General features: G+C 42.3%; 3 protein-coding genes across 4 annotated transcripts; all 3 read right to left on the reverse strand.

The window, feature by feature from the left end:
* Positions 1-94: 94 nt before the first annotated feature.
* Positions 95-3,550, reverse strand: tmem119b (transmembrane protein 119b). The gene is made up of 2 exons (XM_068335552.1): positions 3,001-3,550; positions 95-1,403 (listed from the first exon to the last, which is right to left on the reverse strand). The coding sequence occupies exon 2, from the start codon at positions 1,385-1,387 to the stop codon at positions 551-553; it is 837 nt and encodes a 278-aa protein (XP_068191653.1). The 5' UTR covers positions 1,388-1,403; positions 3,001-3,550; the 3' UTR covers positions 95-550.
* A 181-nt stretch (positions 3,551-3,731) lies between these two features.
* On the reverse strand, positions 3,732-7,625 carry LOC137608089 (P-selectin glycoprotein ligand 1-like). The gene is made up of 3 exons (XM_068334132.1): positions 7,213-7,625; positions 6,909-6,997; positions 3,732-6,015 (listed from the first exon to the last, which is right to left on the reverse strand). The coding sequence occupies exon 3, from the start codon at positions 5,998-6,000 to the stop codon at positions 4,801-4,803; it is 1,200 nt and encodes a 399-aa protein (XP_068190233.1). The 5' UTR covers positions 6,001-6,015; positions 6,909-6,997; positions 7,213-7,625; the 3' UTR covers positions 3,732-4,800.
* Positions 7,626-8,743: 1,118 nt separating this feature from the next.
* Positions 8,744-19,563, reverse strand: LOC137608087 (uncharacterized). Of its 2 annotated transcripts, none has more exons than XM_068334130.1 (11): positions 17,356-19,563; positions 13,136-13,335; positions 12,114-12,236; positions 11,794-11,923; positions 11,387-11,568; positions 11,129-11,248; positions 10,587-10,691; positions 10,278-10,423; positions 10,075-10,132; positions 9,738-9,980; positions 8,744-9,628 (listed from the first exon to the last, which is right to left on the reverse strand). In XM_068334130.1, exons 1-11 carry the CDS (start codon positions 19,412-19,414, stop codon positions 9,509-9,511), a joined length of 3,486 nt encoding a protein of 1,161 aa, XP_068190231.1. In that variant the 5' UTR covers positions 19,415-19,563; the 3' UTR covers positions 8,744-9,508. The 2 variants fall into 2 exon arrangements, with proteins under 2 accessions (XP_068190231.1, XP_068190229.1); XM_068334128.1 differs by having other exon boundaries at positions 9,726-9,980; positions 17,356-19,562.
* Between the last annotated feature and the right edge of the window lie 318 nt (positions 19,564-19,881).

Below are 19,881 nucleotides of genomic sequence, written 5' to 3' on the forward strand. Positions count from 1 at the left end.
AAAATATGTTGAATCAGACTTATAAAGGGAGAAGCACAGGTGTAACATTTCAGTACGATGACTATATAAAGCATGTCAGCAATTTAAATGCATAGTACATATTAATGTGGAAGTGCCTTATAACTAGTAGATTACACCAGTATTTGTTATAACTTCCAAAAGAGCTGTAATGTTGGTGTACATGTATCGATTAGGATTTTACAGTGTTTACAAGTGAAAAGAAACTTGGCAGGAATTGGTTTTCTGTACCTAGGTGATCTTTAAGTCTGAAATATTTTATATTTTGCACAGTGTTTACGGAAATTGTCCCTATGCACAGATGTTAACACACAAAGCAAGATATCTTTATCTTGCTATAAGTGTTTTGTACCAGTTGTTCACCATACTTAATATTTAAGTCACTGGAATACACCATCTTCTGCTTCTGTTTTCCCAACATTGAATATAAGCATAATTTGATAATACGGTTGGTTCATTGTCAAAGTTTACCAGACAAATATTGTGATTCAGAGCTTTAAAAATGTCATTTTTAACAAGCTTTTTTCAATAGCTAAAAGGCAGTTTTCTCTCCTGCGATCAGCTGAAGTGTTGCAGAGTCATTGTGAATATGAAGAGATGATGGCCGGGGACTCCTACTGGTTGGAGGCCCCTGTGAATCATCCTCCTCCTCTGGATGACTGGGCTCTGGAGGATTCAGCTGTGAGTCTGCTGCTGCAGCTGTGTCATTGTCTGTCTCACTCAGCTCTTTTTCCTCAGGGTGGTTCACTATCTGCTGGTCCAGGACGCCTCCATCTGGAGTAGAGCCATCAGGACTGTGGTCTGCAACTTTGTGACTGGTGCTGCTTCCTTGTGCAGCATCAACAGATTTATTCGGTGTGCGTAAGCTCTTGGCAGCCCTCATGATATCTGCCTGAAGCTGCTTATGAGAGTCCACCGGTTCATGTTGCTGCTCAGGAACGGGTTTCTCAGGCAATTCTTTGAAGGGTGTAGCCTCTCCGGTTTTGTCTCTGTGGTCCACGTACATCTTTGAGGGAAAGGAGGAAGGGTAGTAGGCATTGACTCGGCGTCTGCGACTCATAAAAATTGCCCCACAGATAACAAGGAAACCAAAAAGGAGTAAAAAGCCACAAACAAGTATTAGGAACACGTTCTCTTCCAGAAAGTTTAGCACTTGACTTAGACCAGTTTCCACATGTGTTGGACCAACAGGTGTGGTTTGAGGCTCAGAGGAAAAGCTGCTGTTGATCAAAAAGGAAGTGAAGTTAGCAAACTCTTCTTCATCTGTGCTTCCTTCTAGAGAACCGTACAAAGGTAGAGGTGTAGCCAAGCTGCTGCTGAAGTGAAACAGAACACACAGACCAAACAGATGAAGGGCCATCGGGAGCATTGTTTCCCCTCAGGATCTGTAAATAACAGCAAACGTCAGTCATTGAAAATGTTCCATGTGGAAAGACTGTCTGTGCCTCTCGTATCGTCAAGACATTTGTGTCCCAGAGCTGAACATCTGTTTTTCTGACGTGTAAATGTAGACTGGAGGCATTTTTAAACACACCACTTAGCATTTAACCCAATTTGACAAAATATTTTCTCTATTTTTAAGTTGGTTGCACATAAACTGTATAAGAAGGGCAGGTTTTGGAATGAATACCCACACATGAAGTTTGGTCACACTTGACCGATCTGGTCTTGACTCAATTTGTAGGGAACCAACAGGTCTTCTTCCTAATAATGGCAGATGGAGCAACCCGGCTGTTACCATTATCATGCCAAAAATGAGACAGCTCGCCAGAAGAGACACCAGGGCGAAAAATGTTCACCATGCCACAATGGTGCATCCACACCATTATTATGAAACCAATAGAACAATGGCAGACCACTCAAACAGTGGTCAGCCATGTTTCAGGAGGATCGGGATCAGCATATTTGCCTGTTTTACCTCAGAAAACAGTTTCAGACTGGACGCCACTGCAGCAACAGATACCCCAAGTGACCATTGTTTGTACATGACAAAATAATATACAGTAGTCATCTGAGACCTGACAGGCAGCAGGACTATCCTCCACTGACTAGCAGCAAAACCAAGGAGCTCTGGATGTCAGGTTGTCAGTCCATGAGGAGGATTACTGCTGGAATGGATGCCATTGGGGGACATATACTCTAGTTGTGTCACCTAAAAAACTTATGATGCATTCTTTTTTGTATGAAATACACTAACTTGAAAACTACTTCAGATTTTGCAGTGGACAAAATATGTATCCTTTAAGTTGAAGCAGCAGAAAGTGGTTTTCAAGGAATTCAAAACCAGTGTCAATGTCAATATATAGTGGGGCCAGGATGTAAAAACAGAAGCTTTATATTCAGCAGTAGCATTCTCAGAGACAGATATTTAAAAAATAAATAAAGCCAAATATTTGCACCACAGGGATACATGGGAAAATGTTTTCCAAATTGAATTATGAGTGACGTTTTGAACTTTGCTGTCATTTGTTCTGCACTTTTTTAGAACACAAGAATCTCTCCGCTCATCTATTAAAACTGGCCGCAGCTCCTACACGTTTAAACTAATTTCTTTCCATCTGTGAGAAAGCTGGTCCACATGTAAGTCTAGTCTCATCTGGAAAAGGGGTGTGGGAGTTTTGTTTTTCAGAATCCATCACACACTCACCACGGATTCAATGTACAGGGTCACAGTTGGCTGAGACAAAAACAAATTGACTAAAAATGATTAAATATTTCTTTCAAAACAAATCTAGATGAATGATTGTTCTGCTCCTGTGTCCAAAAGTGATACAAAATAATGTTTCTGCCTTTCAATCGTCACCTTTTTTTTACACCCTGAGGCTGTGACCTCATCTGAGGGCATCATGGTGTTGTCACATCACCCACTTCAAAAATGACATATGACCTCGCATGATGTCAAGCAACCAAAATGCTTCTTGCATGCATGAGTGATATGATAAGAAGAAAACCTATATGAGATAATCAAAACTTTTTACTCACCATCAACAGTGGCAGAATAAGTTTCTGTGCCGGAATCGCCTCTGAGGGAATGAGTGAAACCAATCTTGGAAAAAGTGACCTGACAGAAATATAGCAAAGAGCAGCAAATACTCAGTGAGCCTCTGCTCCTCTGCTGTTTCAAATTCCAGGCTGAAGTTTGCCTGGATTGTGGAAAAAAAAATGTCGTCAACCATGAGGACAAATCCCTCCTTCTGCCTCTCCTCTATTCTCCTCCCCCCTTTGGTTTTTGAGTTCTCCAGCCTGCACACAGATTGTTCTTGTTAGGTAGAGTTCATAATGTAGAGTGGGGGCAGGGACCTTTCTTCCCTTCTTCTGTGTGGTTAACTTGATGTGCAAGGTCAAGACAACACTATTAGCTTTATGACTATCGCAAACCATTGTGGGCCTACCTTCATCATCATAATCCTAATCAGCAACACACTGTACACTGTTGTTTATGTCCTGTGGTCTGCAGGAGGCGGTTGTGATTGACAGCCTGGAACTTCCTGTAAGCTCAGCCTCTGAAGCTGATGACTAACAGCAGACCCAACACAGGAGGTTTTCAGAGTGACCGGCTGAAGCAGGAAGAGGTTATCGTTTCCTGTGTGGACCGAACACCCCCAACAGAAAACACAAAGATTGTTCCCCAGAGGCAAGCAATCGAAAAACCTCAGACAGTGTGTGTGACCTCTGAAGCATGATTGTATGTGATTGTGCATATGCAAAAGCATTTTTGGAAAGTCTACTGTTTGTGATCAGCCAAGACGAGCCTAACTTTATATGGTCATCAGGAGCACGAGATGAGGTCCGGCATCCTCCTGGTTTACATTCATCTCAGGTTTGTTGATAGTGACTGGTCACTATTTCAGCTGCGCAATGCTAAATATGAAAAGAAGAAGAAGCAGAAAATATGGCTTCATGAGGATTAAGGGCTTTAGTTTCTTTTCACACAAAAGGAAATGAATTTAAAATCCTGTCCAGGGTGGAAGAAAAGTCTTTTCTTAAGTAATGGAACTGTCTTGGTTCAGTATCAGTTTTATTATGACTATTAACCATTTAGAAATGCAGACATAAAACAAAAGCATCTGTTTTCACAGGAGCTCAAATACTGAACAGCATAAATTTCATGTGAATCTCTCAGAGCAAACAGACAGGTGTCTGTTTGAGGGAACAAGCAATAAAACATTAAATGGTCTTATTTTACAGGTGTGTAGGTTTTTTTCTTACAAAGTCTTTGGCACAAACTAATAATGACCGCTACCTAATATTTACACAACATCCAATAAATACACAATACAGTATCCACCTCTACACAAAAATCCACACTAACAGTCACGTCAGGTTTATAGTGAATCATATCACAGTCTCAGACTAAACTAAAGCGTGTCTGTGAAGGTACAGAATCCCTGGACAAAAATAAAACCTGTTCTGTCTCCCGTTGCTAAGCAAAACAAGATCCGTTCTCTGTCAGGATGTTTCAAAAAAGACATCTTTGATCGCTCATCCTGACTCGAGTCGCTTTGAAATAAAATTATACCAGAAATCATTAGTTTGGCAAAATATAAATACACATTTGAAGATTTGACCTCAGCTCAGATATGATTGATAGCACATCAATGTCTATGATCTCTTTCTTACTCCCCCCCCACAGGAACAGAGTATTCAAATAAGCCAAACCACCAACACGAAAGGGGAAGTATGAGTTTATTCACATAGCAACTGTTTCCATATTATTGACGTCTAACATTTCAGCGCCGTCTAAGTTCTGATGCATGTATGTGTGAGTCACTAATAATTCGTTTAAACGAGACGGTCATTTTCTGGGAGAAAGCTACTGAGAGTCATGTTGTCATCTCCATCCTCATCACTGTCTCCATCTCCACGCATCACCAGGACTCCGTTCGTCACTGGATTGCGTGGTCTTAGATAGCTGTAGCTCATTTCAGGCATGAGCGCTGAGATGCTCACCATCTCTGTGGCCTGCTGAGGTCTCCTCACCTTGTACTTCCTTGTTGACAGCTTGGCACAGAGGATGATAGTAGAAACCATAAAGACTGTGGCCAACCCAGCCAGGGAGGCGATGACTATGAGACATCGCTTCATCATAGTCCGGTTGAAGCATGGTTGGTCATTAGTGCTCGGGGGGCTCTTTGTGGCCTCCTGGGTTGCTGCTGTAGTCATTTTGGTCTTAGGGATTCGAAGCTTTGATCCTCCCGCGGTAGAAAGGTCTGTTGTTGAGAAAGATGTGACAGATTGGGGCTGAGATGAGGATAAAAACTCGGTGGTGGCGAGGTTGACAGTCGAATGAGGTGCTCCTTTAGAGGCGGGGCTCCCAGTCTTGATGGATGTAACAGAAACTGAGGTACTTTTGAGGTTCTGGATGACTGTTGGAGTCTCAGTAGGATCATCAGGAGAGTCGGTGGATGATGTGTTCGTTACGACTCCAGGTGTATAGGTGGAGGAAGACTGCGACAAAGACACAACCTCTGTTCCTGATGTTGCTGCTGCTGCTGAATCACTACTGTTGACGGACGTCGGGGGTGATTGCTCATGTAATTGTTCCTCTGGAGGCTTTACTGGTTCTGTGATTACTGTGATGGGGGAACTCTGTGCTTCACCTGCTACTGTGACCACTTCTCTAGAGGTCAAAATCACCCATTGGCCTGAGCTGCTTTCAGGCACCGCTGCAGTGCTCATGGTAACCAAACTAGTCAAGCTGATTTCTGAGGTGTCACTGCGCTGAGGGACGGTTGTCTCCTCCGGTTTCACTGTAGGTGCTGATGAAGAAATGTCTGCAGGTTTATCATTTGGATTCCTTCCTTTAGACTGTGTCTCTGTTCCATTCCAAACATTGATTAGCTGTGTAGTTGTCTTTTCAGGTCCAGCTGTTGAGAAAATGCTGCTGGTTTCTAGGATGGAATCACTCACAGACTCCACAGCGAACAACGCCGACGCTGCCCACACCAGACACAGACACATCTTCATGCTGAGCTGCACCATCGTCCTTTCAATAACCTGAAGGGACAAAAAAGGATTCTAAGTTACTCCTTGCAATGACAAGTAGAGAAAGAGTAGAAGTCGATGTAAATAGACGCACATGTGGGAAAGACGAGTCATGTGTTCACATGGCATCCCATGATGACATGTCTTTTACCGCACCCATTGCCTCATTGGTCACAAGAAAAACTAGAACCAAGGCAGTCAGAAACTGCAACCCTGAAAGTAGTACCTGATTAATGCATAGACTAGTGCATATGTAGAAGGTCAGTGTGAGTAAAACCATAGATCAAAGCTAGTGCATTGGTAGATCAAAGCACTAACTTTGATCTATAGTCTTACACTGGCCTTCTCCCTCGTCTTTCTATCTTATCCGGTTTCTGAATTTACAAAAGTTGAAATATCACCTTGACATAGTTTTCTCAAGGTCAAGGTCATCATCTCATTTTCTTCCCCTTTGCCACCCGAGTATTGTGCTTTTTGTTTCATTCTATCTCCAACGGTTGTGAAGATATACGAAAAAAACGAACGGACAAACGGACGGATGACCACAGTAACATTGACAATTACAATACATCACCGCTTTGAAGTGGGATGTAACAACAATAGCAACAACTGCATAAACAACAACAACATAAACAACAATCACAGTCAGAGACTGCAACATCCCATGACTTACCCTGACCTACTTTCAGGGTAGGTTAGGGTCAAAGCTTCAGGGTAGGTCAAAGCTACGCACTAGCTTTGACCATAGATCAAATCTAGTGCATGGGTAGATCAAAGCACTAGCTTTGATCTAACAAACTAACTAAGGAACGAACGAACGAACGAACGAACGAACAAACAGACAGTACATCCTCGACCAGCAACATTTAACCCATATGACTTTAAACAAGCCCTTGGAGCCTTACCTTTCTGCTGATGTGAGATGTGAGACAAAAATCTGATTGTTATCTCATCTTAGCCTGTGGTAGAACATCCTCAGACTGCTGAGGCTGACCTATAGAAGAAACAGGAAACATTTTAAAACCAGAGCTAAATAACATTTTTAGAGTCCGATACAAGCAGACAGCTCCCTCAGAAACGCTCAGCTTTAGTTTGACAAAATGAGGAAGTCAAAATTATTAGTAGCTTTGTTCTATTCTTATTGTCGCTTATCAGTTGCCATACATTACATATATACTGTATGTATAAATGTAGGTAAAAGTGTCTTACCTCACTGATGGAAAGCTGAAAAGAGTTCAGGTGCTGCTGTGTGCAGGAAGCTGTCAGTCCTGTAAACAGATGCCTCTTATATGTCTACACCGATCACATGGGATCTTCAGGGCACTGACGGCAGATCAGTAACGTGAGTACAACTTGATCTCACACGTAAATGGAGTGATGAAATAAGTTTAAATTACACAGATAAATTAATCCATGGCATGACAGGATTTGATTTGTGAGTGGTTATCTGTGTTTGTGCCCAGCTTTAAAGATACGAGTAGTGACACTTTTGCACTATATGCGGAAACAGAAATATTCTTCTCGTGCGGAAATCATAACTGTCACTTCCTGCTCTACTGAGTCATACTGAGAAGTGGTTTAGAAGATATGTTGATAATAATAAGACTTGTTTTTAGAATGAAAAATAAAAAATAATAAATAAAAAAAAGAGTTTATATGTTATAATGTTGAATAAGTGCAATTTTACTTACAAGCTCATTTTCGAATACTGGATGATGAGTAAAATGTAAATACATTAAAAAAAAATCTTTCAAACATTCTAAAGGACTCATTTATGAAATAGTCAGGGTGTAGTAAATGCAGAATATTGTGGTTTTTTACTTTTGATTCCTCTTGTCAAAATAAGAAAAGGCCTCCCTGCAGAAGACATTGTCTGCTGGGCAGGATATATTCCTCCAAAGCCTGTAAATATCATGCAGCATCAATGCCACAAATATTGCAGGTTACCTATGTGAACCTCTGTACCATCAGTTATGCTGTTTTGAACTGTGTCATGATAACAGTCTGCTTCTTCCTCTGTTTAGCCTGGAGGACGAAGTGTCCATGATCCCCCCCCCCCCCAATAAAAAAACAAAACAAAACAAAACCCCAAAAAATGATCCCATATTTCAATAGTGCAAAAAAATAAATAAATCAGATAATCTCAGGGGGAAAAAAATCACCAATTAAGACTTTACATCAAAATCATGAATATACTGTATGTCAAGTTTCCTGAAAGCCATTTCAGTGACCTCAATGCTGCCGCTTGAGCGCCACCATCAGGCAAGAATATTGGAAGCAGCTCATTGTGTTAAGGAGACACAGACTGAGGACGAGGTACAACTGAAAACACAATTCAAAAAATATCTATTTGATGAGTTCGGAAGCAAATACTCCGAAAATCAAATCCAGATCCTCTTGTACCTATCTACAGTAATGAGTCATATCTGGATTATTTTTCTTTGATGATACTGAATTGGCTTTTTGGTTCAAATTGTAAATGACCACCACCTTAAAACTTAATTTCGCACTGCTGATTAGTCGAGAAAATACACCTCAAAAATAACCTCAATAGAAATAATTAACTTATATGAGCTACTCAAAAGTCTCATGGAGTGTCTGCAGATCTGACTACTGGTATAAAATGTTCACCTTTATCTCTGGATTTGATTTTAAATCTGTACATGTAAATCTAACACGAGCTAAAAGAATTACAATACATATATTCATATATAAATCAAGGCAAAATCAAGGATTTCATGTGTAAAATCTTTATTATGTGCACAGAACTGTTTGTCAAGGGTTCGGTGAAACAAGCTGGGTGAGTGGTTCCTTTCCAGCACCACATATGCACCGAAGGGCAACTTTAATTTTACCCTTAACAGGGACAAGAGGCACCACTACATTTGCACAACATTTACATCAGAGATGCAACCCCCCCCCCACCACCCCCCTTTTAAAACCCAAATATTAAATTTCAAGCTCAGAAGAACAGGAATATAAAGAATCCAGTTAATTCTTCCACATTCATGAATCTGATGGTTTTCAATGAGTGGGAGAAATAAAGTTCAACAGCTATTGTTTAAAAAAAAAAAAAATCCAGCTTGACTAAATCATTCTACCAGGAAGTGACTGGAATGTACAACAGGAGAGAACATAAATGTAAAAGCAGTGCATGAAACCGCACATGGTTCGTATTTGGCAACACAAAAAACAATGGAAATACTGATGCTACATACAATTTTTGAGTAGTAAATACAAACTTCACATGAAATGCTTCACTAGCAATTTTAAAACAATAAAAAAAAAAAAAGTTAAGACTTTTCCTTCGACAAAAATGTCTTTCCTTCAATGTGTGTATATGAGCTGCAAGAGTTTTTTTTTCCTTTTCTCAGGATGAAGGATGAAACTTGGTGAGAAAAAAAAAAATTAAGTTCTTCTTGGAATGTAAGCTTGGTCGACCCCCAAGCTCTGTGAAGCCCAATCGTTTAGCCATGGCGGGCCCTGGGGGAGGGCCCCCGGGTCTTTAAATGGCCACCTTGGCAACCTGCTCTTCCAGTCTGGCGATTCGACGGTCTTGGAGGATGACGCGGTCCCTGAGCGACTTGAACTCTCGGAGTACCTCCTCCAGTTTATCTTCCATTTTCTGGTGGAAAAAGTGGGAAGGACGTCAGGTAGAGAGTTGTTTATGCTGCTCTCAAGAATTTGTGGTGATTAAATGATTCAAAATGATTTGGTCATACGTTCACGCTTACGGCCGACGGCTGCGGAGAAGCGTGCTTCTGGACCGCGGTGATGTTTTCTGCTTTGGTGGCAGGCTTGTTCTCCAGGACGTTTGTCTTGACCACTTTCAGATCCCGGTTCTTTGTGGAGACATAGCCGTCTTTGAGTGAGACCAAGATGGGTCCTCCATTCTTTCCAGCAAACCACTCCTCCGCCTCCAGGGTGGGATCGGGCCCGGCGGTGTCGGGATAGAGGTCATCCTGGAACAGATCGGACTGGGAGGGAAGAGGGGACACAGGAAAGTCAAAATTCTGATGGCGTGCGGTCTGATTGCAAGAACAGCGTATTGGTTATTTGACACAGACTTACCTTACGTGGGACAGTCATGATGATTGGTTCACATTTTCTCTCATGTAATTTGTAAAACCTTGAGAGAAAATGAATGATTAGCAAACACAGCAGCGCCGTTAACAAGGTATGGAACACAAACACAAAGAAAAAATAAGGCAGGCTTAAAGGAACTTGCACCAGTAGTTTCTGTCTGTTTATGGTCACCGTGGTTACAGATGTACCTTGCGATTTCACATTTGTTTACATCCAGGCCTCTTTTGGGCATGTATCCCATGCCTCTCTGGGGCTCCTTGGTGGAAAAAGTGTTGAGGTAGTGAACAAACGGAGACTCGTCAGTGATCTCAAAGTACCGGATGCTGCTGTCGCCCTGACAACACACACACACACACACACACACACACACACACACACACACACACACACACACACACACACACACACACACACACACACACACACACACACACCTTCAAGTCAGTTTTGTGAATCAAACTCATTAGAAATGGTTGAATTCTTTCGAAGCTGCTCACCTTTCCACACAGGTAGACGATGTTTGTGTCCGGGTCATAGAAGGGCAGCAGAATTCCGTTACTGGAGTCCATCTCTTGAACACATATTGGCTCATCCAGGTTTTCCTGGAAACAACAATCTGTGATCAGAGGGATACTGAAGAATTTAAGACCCTGCAGTTGAGTAGTTCACTGGCCATCATTTCAGTCAAGTCATCAGTACTAGTAGCTTCTGTGCTCAACAAACAATACTCTGGAGAGGTGACATCCTGGCCTTAATGTTAGCCTTTGAATTTGACCCTGAATTGCTCCCAAAGTAATGCAGCTGTGGTGTTTCAGCCTCAGTGTGGAGAGAGAAAAAATTAAAAAAAGATTTGAAGGAAAAAAATATTTCAGAATTTAACCATTCCATGAGAAACTGATGGCAACCACTGACAATACTTGACACTGAATCAAGAGCAGGAAGCTGTGTAGTTCAAAAACAGTCAAATGTAGTGTAGGTGTTTGTGTAAATGTGTTATAGAAGTGTGTTCAGGATTAAGTGAGAGAGACTCATGACATACAGTTTTCCACAGCGCTAGCTGGCGTTCACTCATGCGGTTAAATCCAGTGGTGAATATGTTTCCGTCTGCTAAAAAGATGGCTCTCATTGGTCGAGCTCCCTCGTGAGCTTTGTCTTTCTCCTGAAAACAGAATCATACTTGTTAGTTTGGGCAGCTAGGCTTTCACACAACAACAGTTTGGGTGGGTGATTCTGGGAAAGATTACACTACATCCAAAGCATCCCAGCTCCAAATCCCCCTGCAGTGTTTTCCACTTACCGCAACAATCCTTTTTTTACGGGGGTCGATGACACGGACCTTCTTGTCCTTGCAGGCGGTGCAGAGCAGGCTTCCATTGCGGCTCCAGCTGACACTAAAGATAACATCAGGGTGCATGTCCTCCAGGTTGATCATGGCCTCTCCCGTGCCCACATTCCAAATGAAGATCTGGTTGTCACACCCTAAAATGGACACATCCAGCACAGCCCTGACTACACGCTCCTCTGCATCCAGGTTTATTTTAAGCACTTCATGTGACACAAAGCAATGTGACAGAAGGCGATCCATGAGATAAAAGGTCAGATTTGGACCTCAGCTGTGCGCAGTGGACAAATGGTAGACATTACCTCAGTAAATATTTTAGTTTGAGTGTACGGGTTGAACCACAGGCCTAAGTCAAAGGTTACCTGCGCTGAGGAGAACATTGCGAGCGGTGGGATGCCAGGATACGATGCCAACTCTCTTAGAGTGGCCCTCTAACACAACCACAGGGGTAGAGAGTGAAGTCTCCAGCCCGTTCTCAGGAATCTGCCAAACCTAAATCAGTGAAAAACAAAGTTAGATATCACACAAAGAACAGGATTGACTGAGACAAAGTCTGTCCAACAGAATAACGCTTAAAGTCCTGAAAAAGACTAGATTAAAGATGTCCATCAATGCAGATGTCAATTTTTCAAACAGGGACAGATGGATTAACGCTCAGTTTGATATAGGAAATAATTCCTACCATGACTGTGCAGTCCTCTGAGCCACTAGCAATGACCTGGTCATTATGAGGACACCAGTCGATGTCCAACACCTGGCCCGTGTGACCGCATACTGTAGGGTAGGCCTTGTCTATACGCCCAGTCTGCAAGAGGAGAAACCCTTTTAAAATCAGGGGGTGACGACAAAAAACGGCAGAGGAGCAGCAACGTTCAAGAAGGTGGATCTGTGGAAGCATGACTAAATCAACTGTCCCATGTCTTTATACGGGAAATTCAGGTCTTTGTCTGACCGAAAATAATTGACTGTTTTATGGTCACCATCATGTTGTCAGTTTCCACATGTTCACACTTGGTGGCTTAAATTATAATGAACTTTTCTCCTAAAAATAAATGAAGGAAAAGTAACTTATCTAATACAGAACCAAAAACAGCCAGATTATGATGAATACACTTGGATATGTTGTTGTCTGTTAAAACAATGAAGATTATTGTGAGGTCAGTTACACATTTTATGACCCCATCATTCATTATCATGGAGGGACATTTCTACCTTCATGGCCCAAAGTTAAGGCAGCCTCTCCAAGCAGGACTCTATATTGTCCTTAGAATAAACCAGAAAACCCAGCAGCACCTAACTCCTGTGTGAGTATCATGTGTTCCATTAGACAACAAAAGGAGACCCACTAAATGACTTTACTATCAGACAGATGTAAAGATAGATTATTTATGAACATCCAACGGACAGCAGGACAGGGTCACAGGGTGCACAGCAAAGATCTGCTAACAGAGGACAAGCCTGGAGAATTGATTTTCTACATGCTATGAAGTCTATTGTACAACATATTGACACAATTCAAACCTTGCATTTCTAGGGTATACAAATGACCAGTGGCCTGCAGTCATTTAATTCCTATCTCGCAGTTAATGATCTCTTATGTCCGATCCTTTATTATCCCTCAGTGTTTTTAATGTCTATACTTGTGGAATAAAAATTTGCGCCTCACATCTCATTCTTCAGAAACAGGATGTGACAGAACTGTACCTTTTGTAGTGGGAGGACCAGAAAGGCACCACCCCCGCTGGCTTCTATGATGATGGCAACAAATTTGGGGTTGACGGCACAAAAGGAGCTGTCCCATGTGACCCTGGACACCCGGATGTCATCGTAGCACTGGTCGTTCCTCACCGCCTGGCCGAAGACATGACGGAACTTACTCTGTCGCACAACTCGCCGCAGCATATCTGCAGAAAAACAGAATTCAGTGTGAAGTCAGGTCGTGAGTGAAGTGCGATTGTTTTTGAACAAACGTTAATAATAGTATAAAACATGAATATATGATTTCAATTTAGAAGAATCACAACTAGAGAACTTTTCTCTCATTCTAAAATCAAGGCTGCATTCTCACTCTTCGACAACACATTTAATTAATTATGGATAATCATTTATATGTAAAACGACCGATAACAGTATAAGTAGGAGACATCAGAACTGAACTGAACTTCGTCTTTCTGAGCAAGCACAGGTAGATTTTACTGATGCGGATGACGCAGTAGGATACAATATATTCATAAAAAATGTCTGCAGTGCTGTTTTATTTTTATCACATCAGTTCCTGTGAAAAGAAAAATGAACAGACTGCTGCTTCTCTATTATTCTGGAAATTATCCCAATTGTTGATCTGCAATAAATGATCGCACAACGGCTCATTACAACCCCAGGCCTGTTCACCTCTTCCTGTTCCCGCTTTGACGCTCACATCTTCTTCCAGACTGCAGGAAAGTCATTTGTAGACAATTGTTTTCACAGAAAATTCCACAGTTGGCTTTTTGACAATTTTCAAAATTGTCAGCAGCCAAAATGCAAATTTCCAACACAGTGTGAATTCGCTCAACTCTAGCATCGATGGATTTGAATGTTTTCCTCTTCTTTTAGAGACAGGCATTGTTGTATAATTACATGTAAAATATAGTGTTTCAAGTTGGTGATTGAGCTTCATCTGAAGCAAAAGCCTTCATACAGGCCGCAATGACTGTCGTCACGACACATTGCCCATTTTGTCACATTCAGAAACAGATTGAAAAAACAGAATGGATAACTGACTGCCTTTTGGATTATTTTTTGAATGTTTTTTTTTTAAGCACAAAGACAACAACAAATACTTACATCATTGCAAACAAATTTAAACTCTGCCATCATGTCCTCAAGCATGGAGGTCATTTTTCTTGTGTGTGTTTGCTGGTTGGCTTGTGCAGCAGAACTGATCTAATGGAGACTGTGGGCCTCAGCAGAGTTTTCTGCACTCTCTCCAGTTCTTATATTGGAATATGAGCTTATAGAATACCGCCCCCCCCCCAAAAAAAAGAAAAACAAAAAACTGAGAATTTCAGGAACGCACATGATTCTTTCTAACTGATATCAAAAATCAATGTGTGACCTGTATCTGATGTCAGTGTGAACAGATCAGTATCATGACCCCAGATTTACAATACACGGGCTGAGGAACATGAGAAAATGTTTTTACACTCCAGTTTATTGGCAAAATCAACAAAAGTATGATGCAGACATTCATGTACTGCATTGTTTGCTGTTTTAACCAAAGTAAATCTACTAAGTTTTTTTTCTGGAAAAACAGGATTCAACTGAATCATCTTCTCATTTATCCATCAGATTCACACACACTCATGTTACCCAGCTGTAGTGTGTGTGTGTGTGTGTGTGTGTGTGTGTGTGTGTGTGTGTGAGAGAGAGAGATTATGTCCGGATTGCTGACAAAGCATGTAAGTGAGCTCAGCGGAAGAAAGCCACATGGAATCTGATGCAGCTGTTCCCACTGCTGCCACATCACTGGAAAGTACGTGGCCCAGATCCGAATCGAAAAGAGATTTCATGATTCAATATGATCCACACTATCCTGAAAACCCTAACAAAACAACAGTCACACACACACACACACACACACACACACACACACACACACACACACACACACACACACACACACACACACACACAAACACACACACCTGGCAAATGTGGACAGCACAAGCCCACGCTTCAGGGCTGACCAGAACAGTGTGTCCCCACAGCCGGTTCGGTCCAAAAAGCAGATTCCCACATTCAAAATACGCACATGTCGATGTGAGCAGCATCACAACAGTGTTTTGTGACAGGAATCAGATTAACATGCATCAGACCGTGGACAGCCGCTGGTAGGCCGCGCTTCATCAGTCATGTGCTAATGTTACATTTATTAGCCAAGAATGTCATGAAAATGGTTAATGGCCTCTCTGATTTGGATTTAAAAAAATGTTAACCGTAGTGCTGCAGATGTCTTCCATCAATTTCCCTATAAAATATACACTTATCATCAGTTAAACTGAGCTGTTTACAGGTCTGATGTTTAAATGTTTCTGCTAAACCAACCAGCAGCTGCACAATGCTAGCGCTAAACAATAGCAGCTAGCATTAGCCGACGCTTCCACAAAGCTAAGCGTGTCAAATCTTTACATTGGAGGAAGTATAGCTACAAACAAAGATATTAAAATTAAAAAAAGGCAGATTTGGTTCTAAAGTACTATAAATAAGTTTAAAAAAAAAGCTTTTCAGATTTGCAAAAATATTCACTTAGATAAAAGTTAGCCACGCTAGCTAACGTTATATTAGCATAGGGACAGGAGGGGTTAGGATATATTCGTGAATTGAAAACGCCACGTTATGCAGTAAAATGGAATATTTTCGTTAGTAAGGAAAATGTATAAGCATAAAGGTGATAAAGAACGAATGTTCGATGAAGCTGGCCCGGTAGCTGCTCTACAGCTGTGCCGGAGCTGCAGCGGTCTCTCCAGCCGCTCTCACTGACGCGCAACAGCGCACGGCGAAGAGTTGGAAAGTATTCATTAAAATACCACTTAAGGGTCCACAAATATTCCAGAATAAAATGTATGCATTCTCTTTGATCGCTCTGCATGCATTCCAGTGCATTGAAACCACCGCTAGGCTAGCCTGCTAGCCGAGCTGCTATTCGTTAGCTGCGGTGGACTGCCGCCAGCTGACGCAAGTGCAGATATTTCCACCCAAGGTTGCTCCCATTCTCAAAGCCATCCAGCGAGCTAAAAAGGATGCTGCTGCAGGGAACCGACACACAGATCACATGTAAAATGCAAAGAGACTTATCGGGTTTTCTTACCTCTTAAATCTATGCAAGATTTTCGTAGGCACGGGGTTAATCAATCAAAACACATGAATCTGGTAGTTTTAGGCGCGCCCTTATCCTGCAGGACGTTACTCTAGTATCCCCTCGTCTTGACCAAAAAGCTCAAACGCTGTGCTTTAATTCGTTCTCCTGATTGAAAAATATGTGACTGCGAGCCCGCGTTTTAAGTCTATGTATACTTCAGGATGCCAGGGGACAATTTGAGCATCTCATGTCCGCCTTTCACCTGCGGGAGACTAGAAATCATCTACTCTCATCGTTATTAAATTCAACAGAATAGGTTGAAGACTGACCACGGCACATGCGCACAGGGAGAAGTCAGATTTCATTTGGGCTGAGGCTGCTGGGAATGGCAAATAAAAAAAACTAAAAAAAAAAACTAAAACCGGGTGTCTTGTTACTTCTTCGTCGTCACGTTTGAAGTGAAACATGTGATCCAGTGTCTTTTGTTCAACTGTGCACAAAATGTGGTTATTCATCGCCGGCAGCATCTTTTGTGTGACGGTCCCTCCCCTCCCCCTCCGTCCCACCCCAGCCACAATCTTTGATGCACGCTGGAACAGTTTTTGGAAGTAGAGTATAATTCCTTCTCCTTGGCCTGTGGGGAATTATTTTTCTACATAATGTCGGCACATATTTGCACTCATGAGGACAGACTGTAGCAGCTGGGGTTTAACCTACAGGTCATCTACTGGAAGATGATGGCCAAGATTTGGGAAGTCTAGTATAAGAGTCCCATAAAGTGGTTTTTAAGTGTTGATCACAAGTGAAAAGGACTTAAAAAAATATATTTAATTGTGTGTGTGTGTGTGTGTGTGTGTGTTTGTGTGTGTGTGTGTGTGTGTGTGTGTGTGTGTACTGAACTAAAATAACTGATCAAAGCAAAAGATCTTAAAGTTTTACAGTTATATCTTTTTACTTAATTTAATTTTTACATAACAGTCTCTGGTATTCAGTTTGTAAAGTCACATTCTAACATCACACAAATGCTTTGGTAAGCAATCAGTGGAAGCAAAGTTAATGGTTCAGGTGTGGACCAGGCCCTTACCTTTCTTTGGGGATCGTTGAACCTCTGGTAGGGTCTCTCTGGATTTCTTTGGAGGATCAAAAGTATTCTTCATCTGGGATACTTTCATGGTTGGACCCTGCTCTGCTGTCCGAAACTGACCTTTGGGTCCTTCAGCCTTCACTTGGCCCTGATGTCTCTGCACTTGATTTTTTTCTTTAATAATTACTGACACAGGCTTGAAAGAACCCACCTCACTGCCACTTCCTGTGTCCGCGATGCTACGGTTGTCAATGCTGTCCTGTGGACTGACTCTTCTAGATTGGAGCTTAGGATGGGTTTCTCTTTTCACCAGATGAGGAGATTTTGGACTCTGTTTTTCATTGTCTGGTATGACCTCAGGTATACGTAGAGTTTCCATGGATGCAAAAGGATTTTGGGGCTTTTTTGAAACAGGAGGGGGTGAACCTTTAAATCTTGATCGTCTCTCCAGGAATTCTTTCCTCTGCAACATGTCCAGATTCATCAGCTCTTCCTGGTGTGACAGTTTGGCCATACGCACACAGTAGTCAAAGTCGATCACATGTCCATACCGGCCATCCATCTGTCCAGGCAGGAGATGCTCCAGGGGGCTGAAGTCAACTGACAGTGGTCGTTTGTTGGTTGGTAGAGAGTAAGTTCCTGTTTCATCCCACAGCAAGCACATATCCTGATTAATTGGAGTGTTACTTGGTGGATCTTTGTTAAAATGAAATGTGTGTCTCCTCTTGACCCCCTTCTCAGAGCGCAGGCGGTCTTTGACTCTTCTTTGAACATCAGTGGACATTAATTGTGCAGTTTTAAGCTTAATGAATGGGTTTTTAGGTTTTTTGGGGACAGGTGGGGGTGGACCTTTACCTTTGGGCTTTTCTTTTGGCATGGACTCATCTTTTGCATTACATGAGGGAGGTGTTGTGTCTGGTGATGAATTTATCTCACCTTGACTGAGTCCTTTTGCCACTGTGTCTTTCTTGGGCAGCCAATGAGTTACAGGTGGAGAACTAATGACAGCAGAAAAACACACAAGACCACTCTCCTTCTTCAAACTTGCGACCTGTATCCTTTCTTCGTAGCCTGACATAGGACCACAAGGATCAAAATGACATTGTTCCAGTGACCATAACGGACTGTCTTTTAGCTGTTGCATGTCAGAACAAGGGGCTTTTGGCAAGCGAGAATCAACTACTTTGCTAAACATTTCACTGTATTCTTTCTTCGCACATTCAGTAAGGGCACTTTCTTTAGCCTTCTTAGCAACGGCAACAGCTAACCTCCTTTGATTTGACTGATCCACATCCACTTCTTCAACAAATCCTGAACTGTGTCTATCTCTATCTTCAATGTCTGATTCTGTTGAGGAAGGATCTACCTTTTCCAAGGATGCTTCCCAATTGGACTTAAAGTTTGTCTCCTCTCGTGATTTCTCCAGCAACTGGACCGTGTCACCAACCATATTTTCAATGTTTTTTCGGAATCTTTTCCCTGAGCCACTATTGTTCTCCTTGTCCATGTTTAAGGACACTTGCCTGTTGTGTTCATTCATGCTCTGCTTCCTCTCTGCTCTTCCTCTCCCAGTTGTCTCGGTGTGGGGCGCTCCGACATAACTGACTCCTTTTAGCCGGCACCTGCTGCTTGTCACTTCAGCCAAATGTTGACCCATTTCCCTCTCAAAGCAGGCTGTGGGTAAACTCCTACTATGCTCTTCCACATTATCACTTGTTGCTGAACGTGTGTCAGATAGCTCCCTGCTTGTCTTATGAGGACCCTTTTCTCGAGGGGAATTCCTGGAAGCATGCCGAACATTATGGTCACTGTAGCTGACAGAGCAATCTCTTTCAGAGCTGTGTCTACTGGGTGTTTGATGATTATCTGTTGCTTTTTTTGAGCCAAACTCAAAGCTATTGTCTCCATAGGTTGACATGCAAATTTCATCCTCCTTAAAGACAACAAAGTCCTCTTCATCAGTGGGATTGCATGGATCTGCTGGACTCCTGGTTTGAACAACATTACCTGAATTGCTTGGACCACATTTCAGTTTCTTCCCAATGTCCTGCTCGTCCATAGCTGTAGTCTTGGTATAGACCACAGCCTTTCTCTCAGACCTTTGCTTGCTGTTTGAAGTTTGCCTCGTCTCCTTAGGGTACAGGACAGTTTTTGACTGCGTTGCTGTTTGAGCTGCACTCCTGCTCCTCCTATCTCCACCCTCACATTCTGCCCTGGCGTTCAGAGGGTGCTCCTGCTGACCCAGAGGCCTGATTGGCTGCCCAGTTTGGACGTCTGTACGTGCAAGAGTGAATGTGAGCTCCCTAGTGTGCCCAGTGACCGGGGCGCTGGCGCTAATCCCATGAACCTGACCCACACAGACATTGTGCTGATCTCTGTTTGCATCTTGTACTGTCGTCTCTGATTGGTCAGTCTTTGTAGTTTGTCCACACCGATCGTCATCTTTTTCTGACAGCTTGTCCAACTTCTGGCCCATAGCTGGCTCAATATTAGGAAGAGAGAGAGAGGGAGAGAGAGAGAGGGGGG

The sequence above is a fragment of the Antennarius striatus genome, chromosome 15 (assembly GCF_040054535.1).
Source record: "Antennarius striatus isolate MH-2024 chromosome 15, ASM4005453v1, whole genome shotgun sequence".
Lineage (NCBI taxonomy): Eukaryota > Metazoa > Chordata > Actinopteri > Lophiiformes > Antennariidae > Antennarius > Antennarius striatus.

What these genes read in the sequence shown, in the direction of transcription:
- tmem119b (XM_068335552.1), bottom strand. Translation starts at nt 1,387, where the DNA reads ATGCTCCCGATGGCCCTTCATCTGTTTGGTCTGTGTGTTCTGTTTCAC.
- LOC137608089 (XM_068334132.1), bottom strand. Translation starts at nt 6,000, where the DNA reads ATGGTGCAGCTCAGCATGAAGATGTGTCTGTGTCTGGTGTGGGCAGCG.
- LOC137608087 (XM_068334128.1), bottom strand. Translation starts at nt 19,414, where the DNA reads ATGGACGAGCAGGACATTGGGAAGAAACTGAAATGTGGTCCAAGCAAT. An exon ending in AACAAATGTGAAATCGCAAG is followed by an intron (nt 10,133 to 10,277) that starts GTACATCTGTAA and finishes TTTTCTCTCAAG; the next exon opens with GTTTTACAAATTACATGAGA. An exon ending in TCATGACTGTCCCACGTAAG is followed by an intron (nt 9,981 to 10,074) that starts GTAAGTCTGTGT and finishes CTTCCCTCCCAG; the next exon opens with TCCGATCTGTTCCAGGATGA.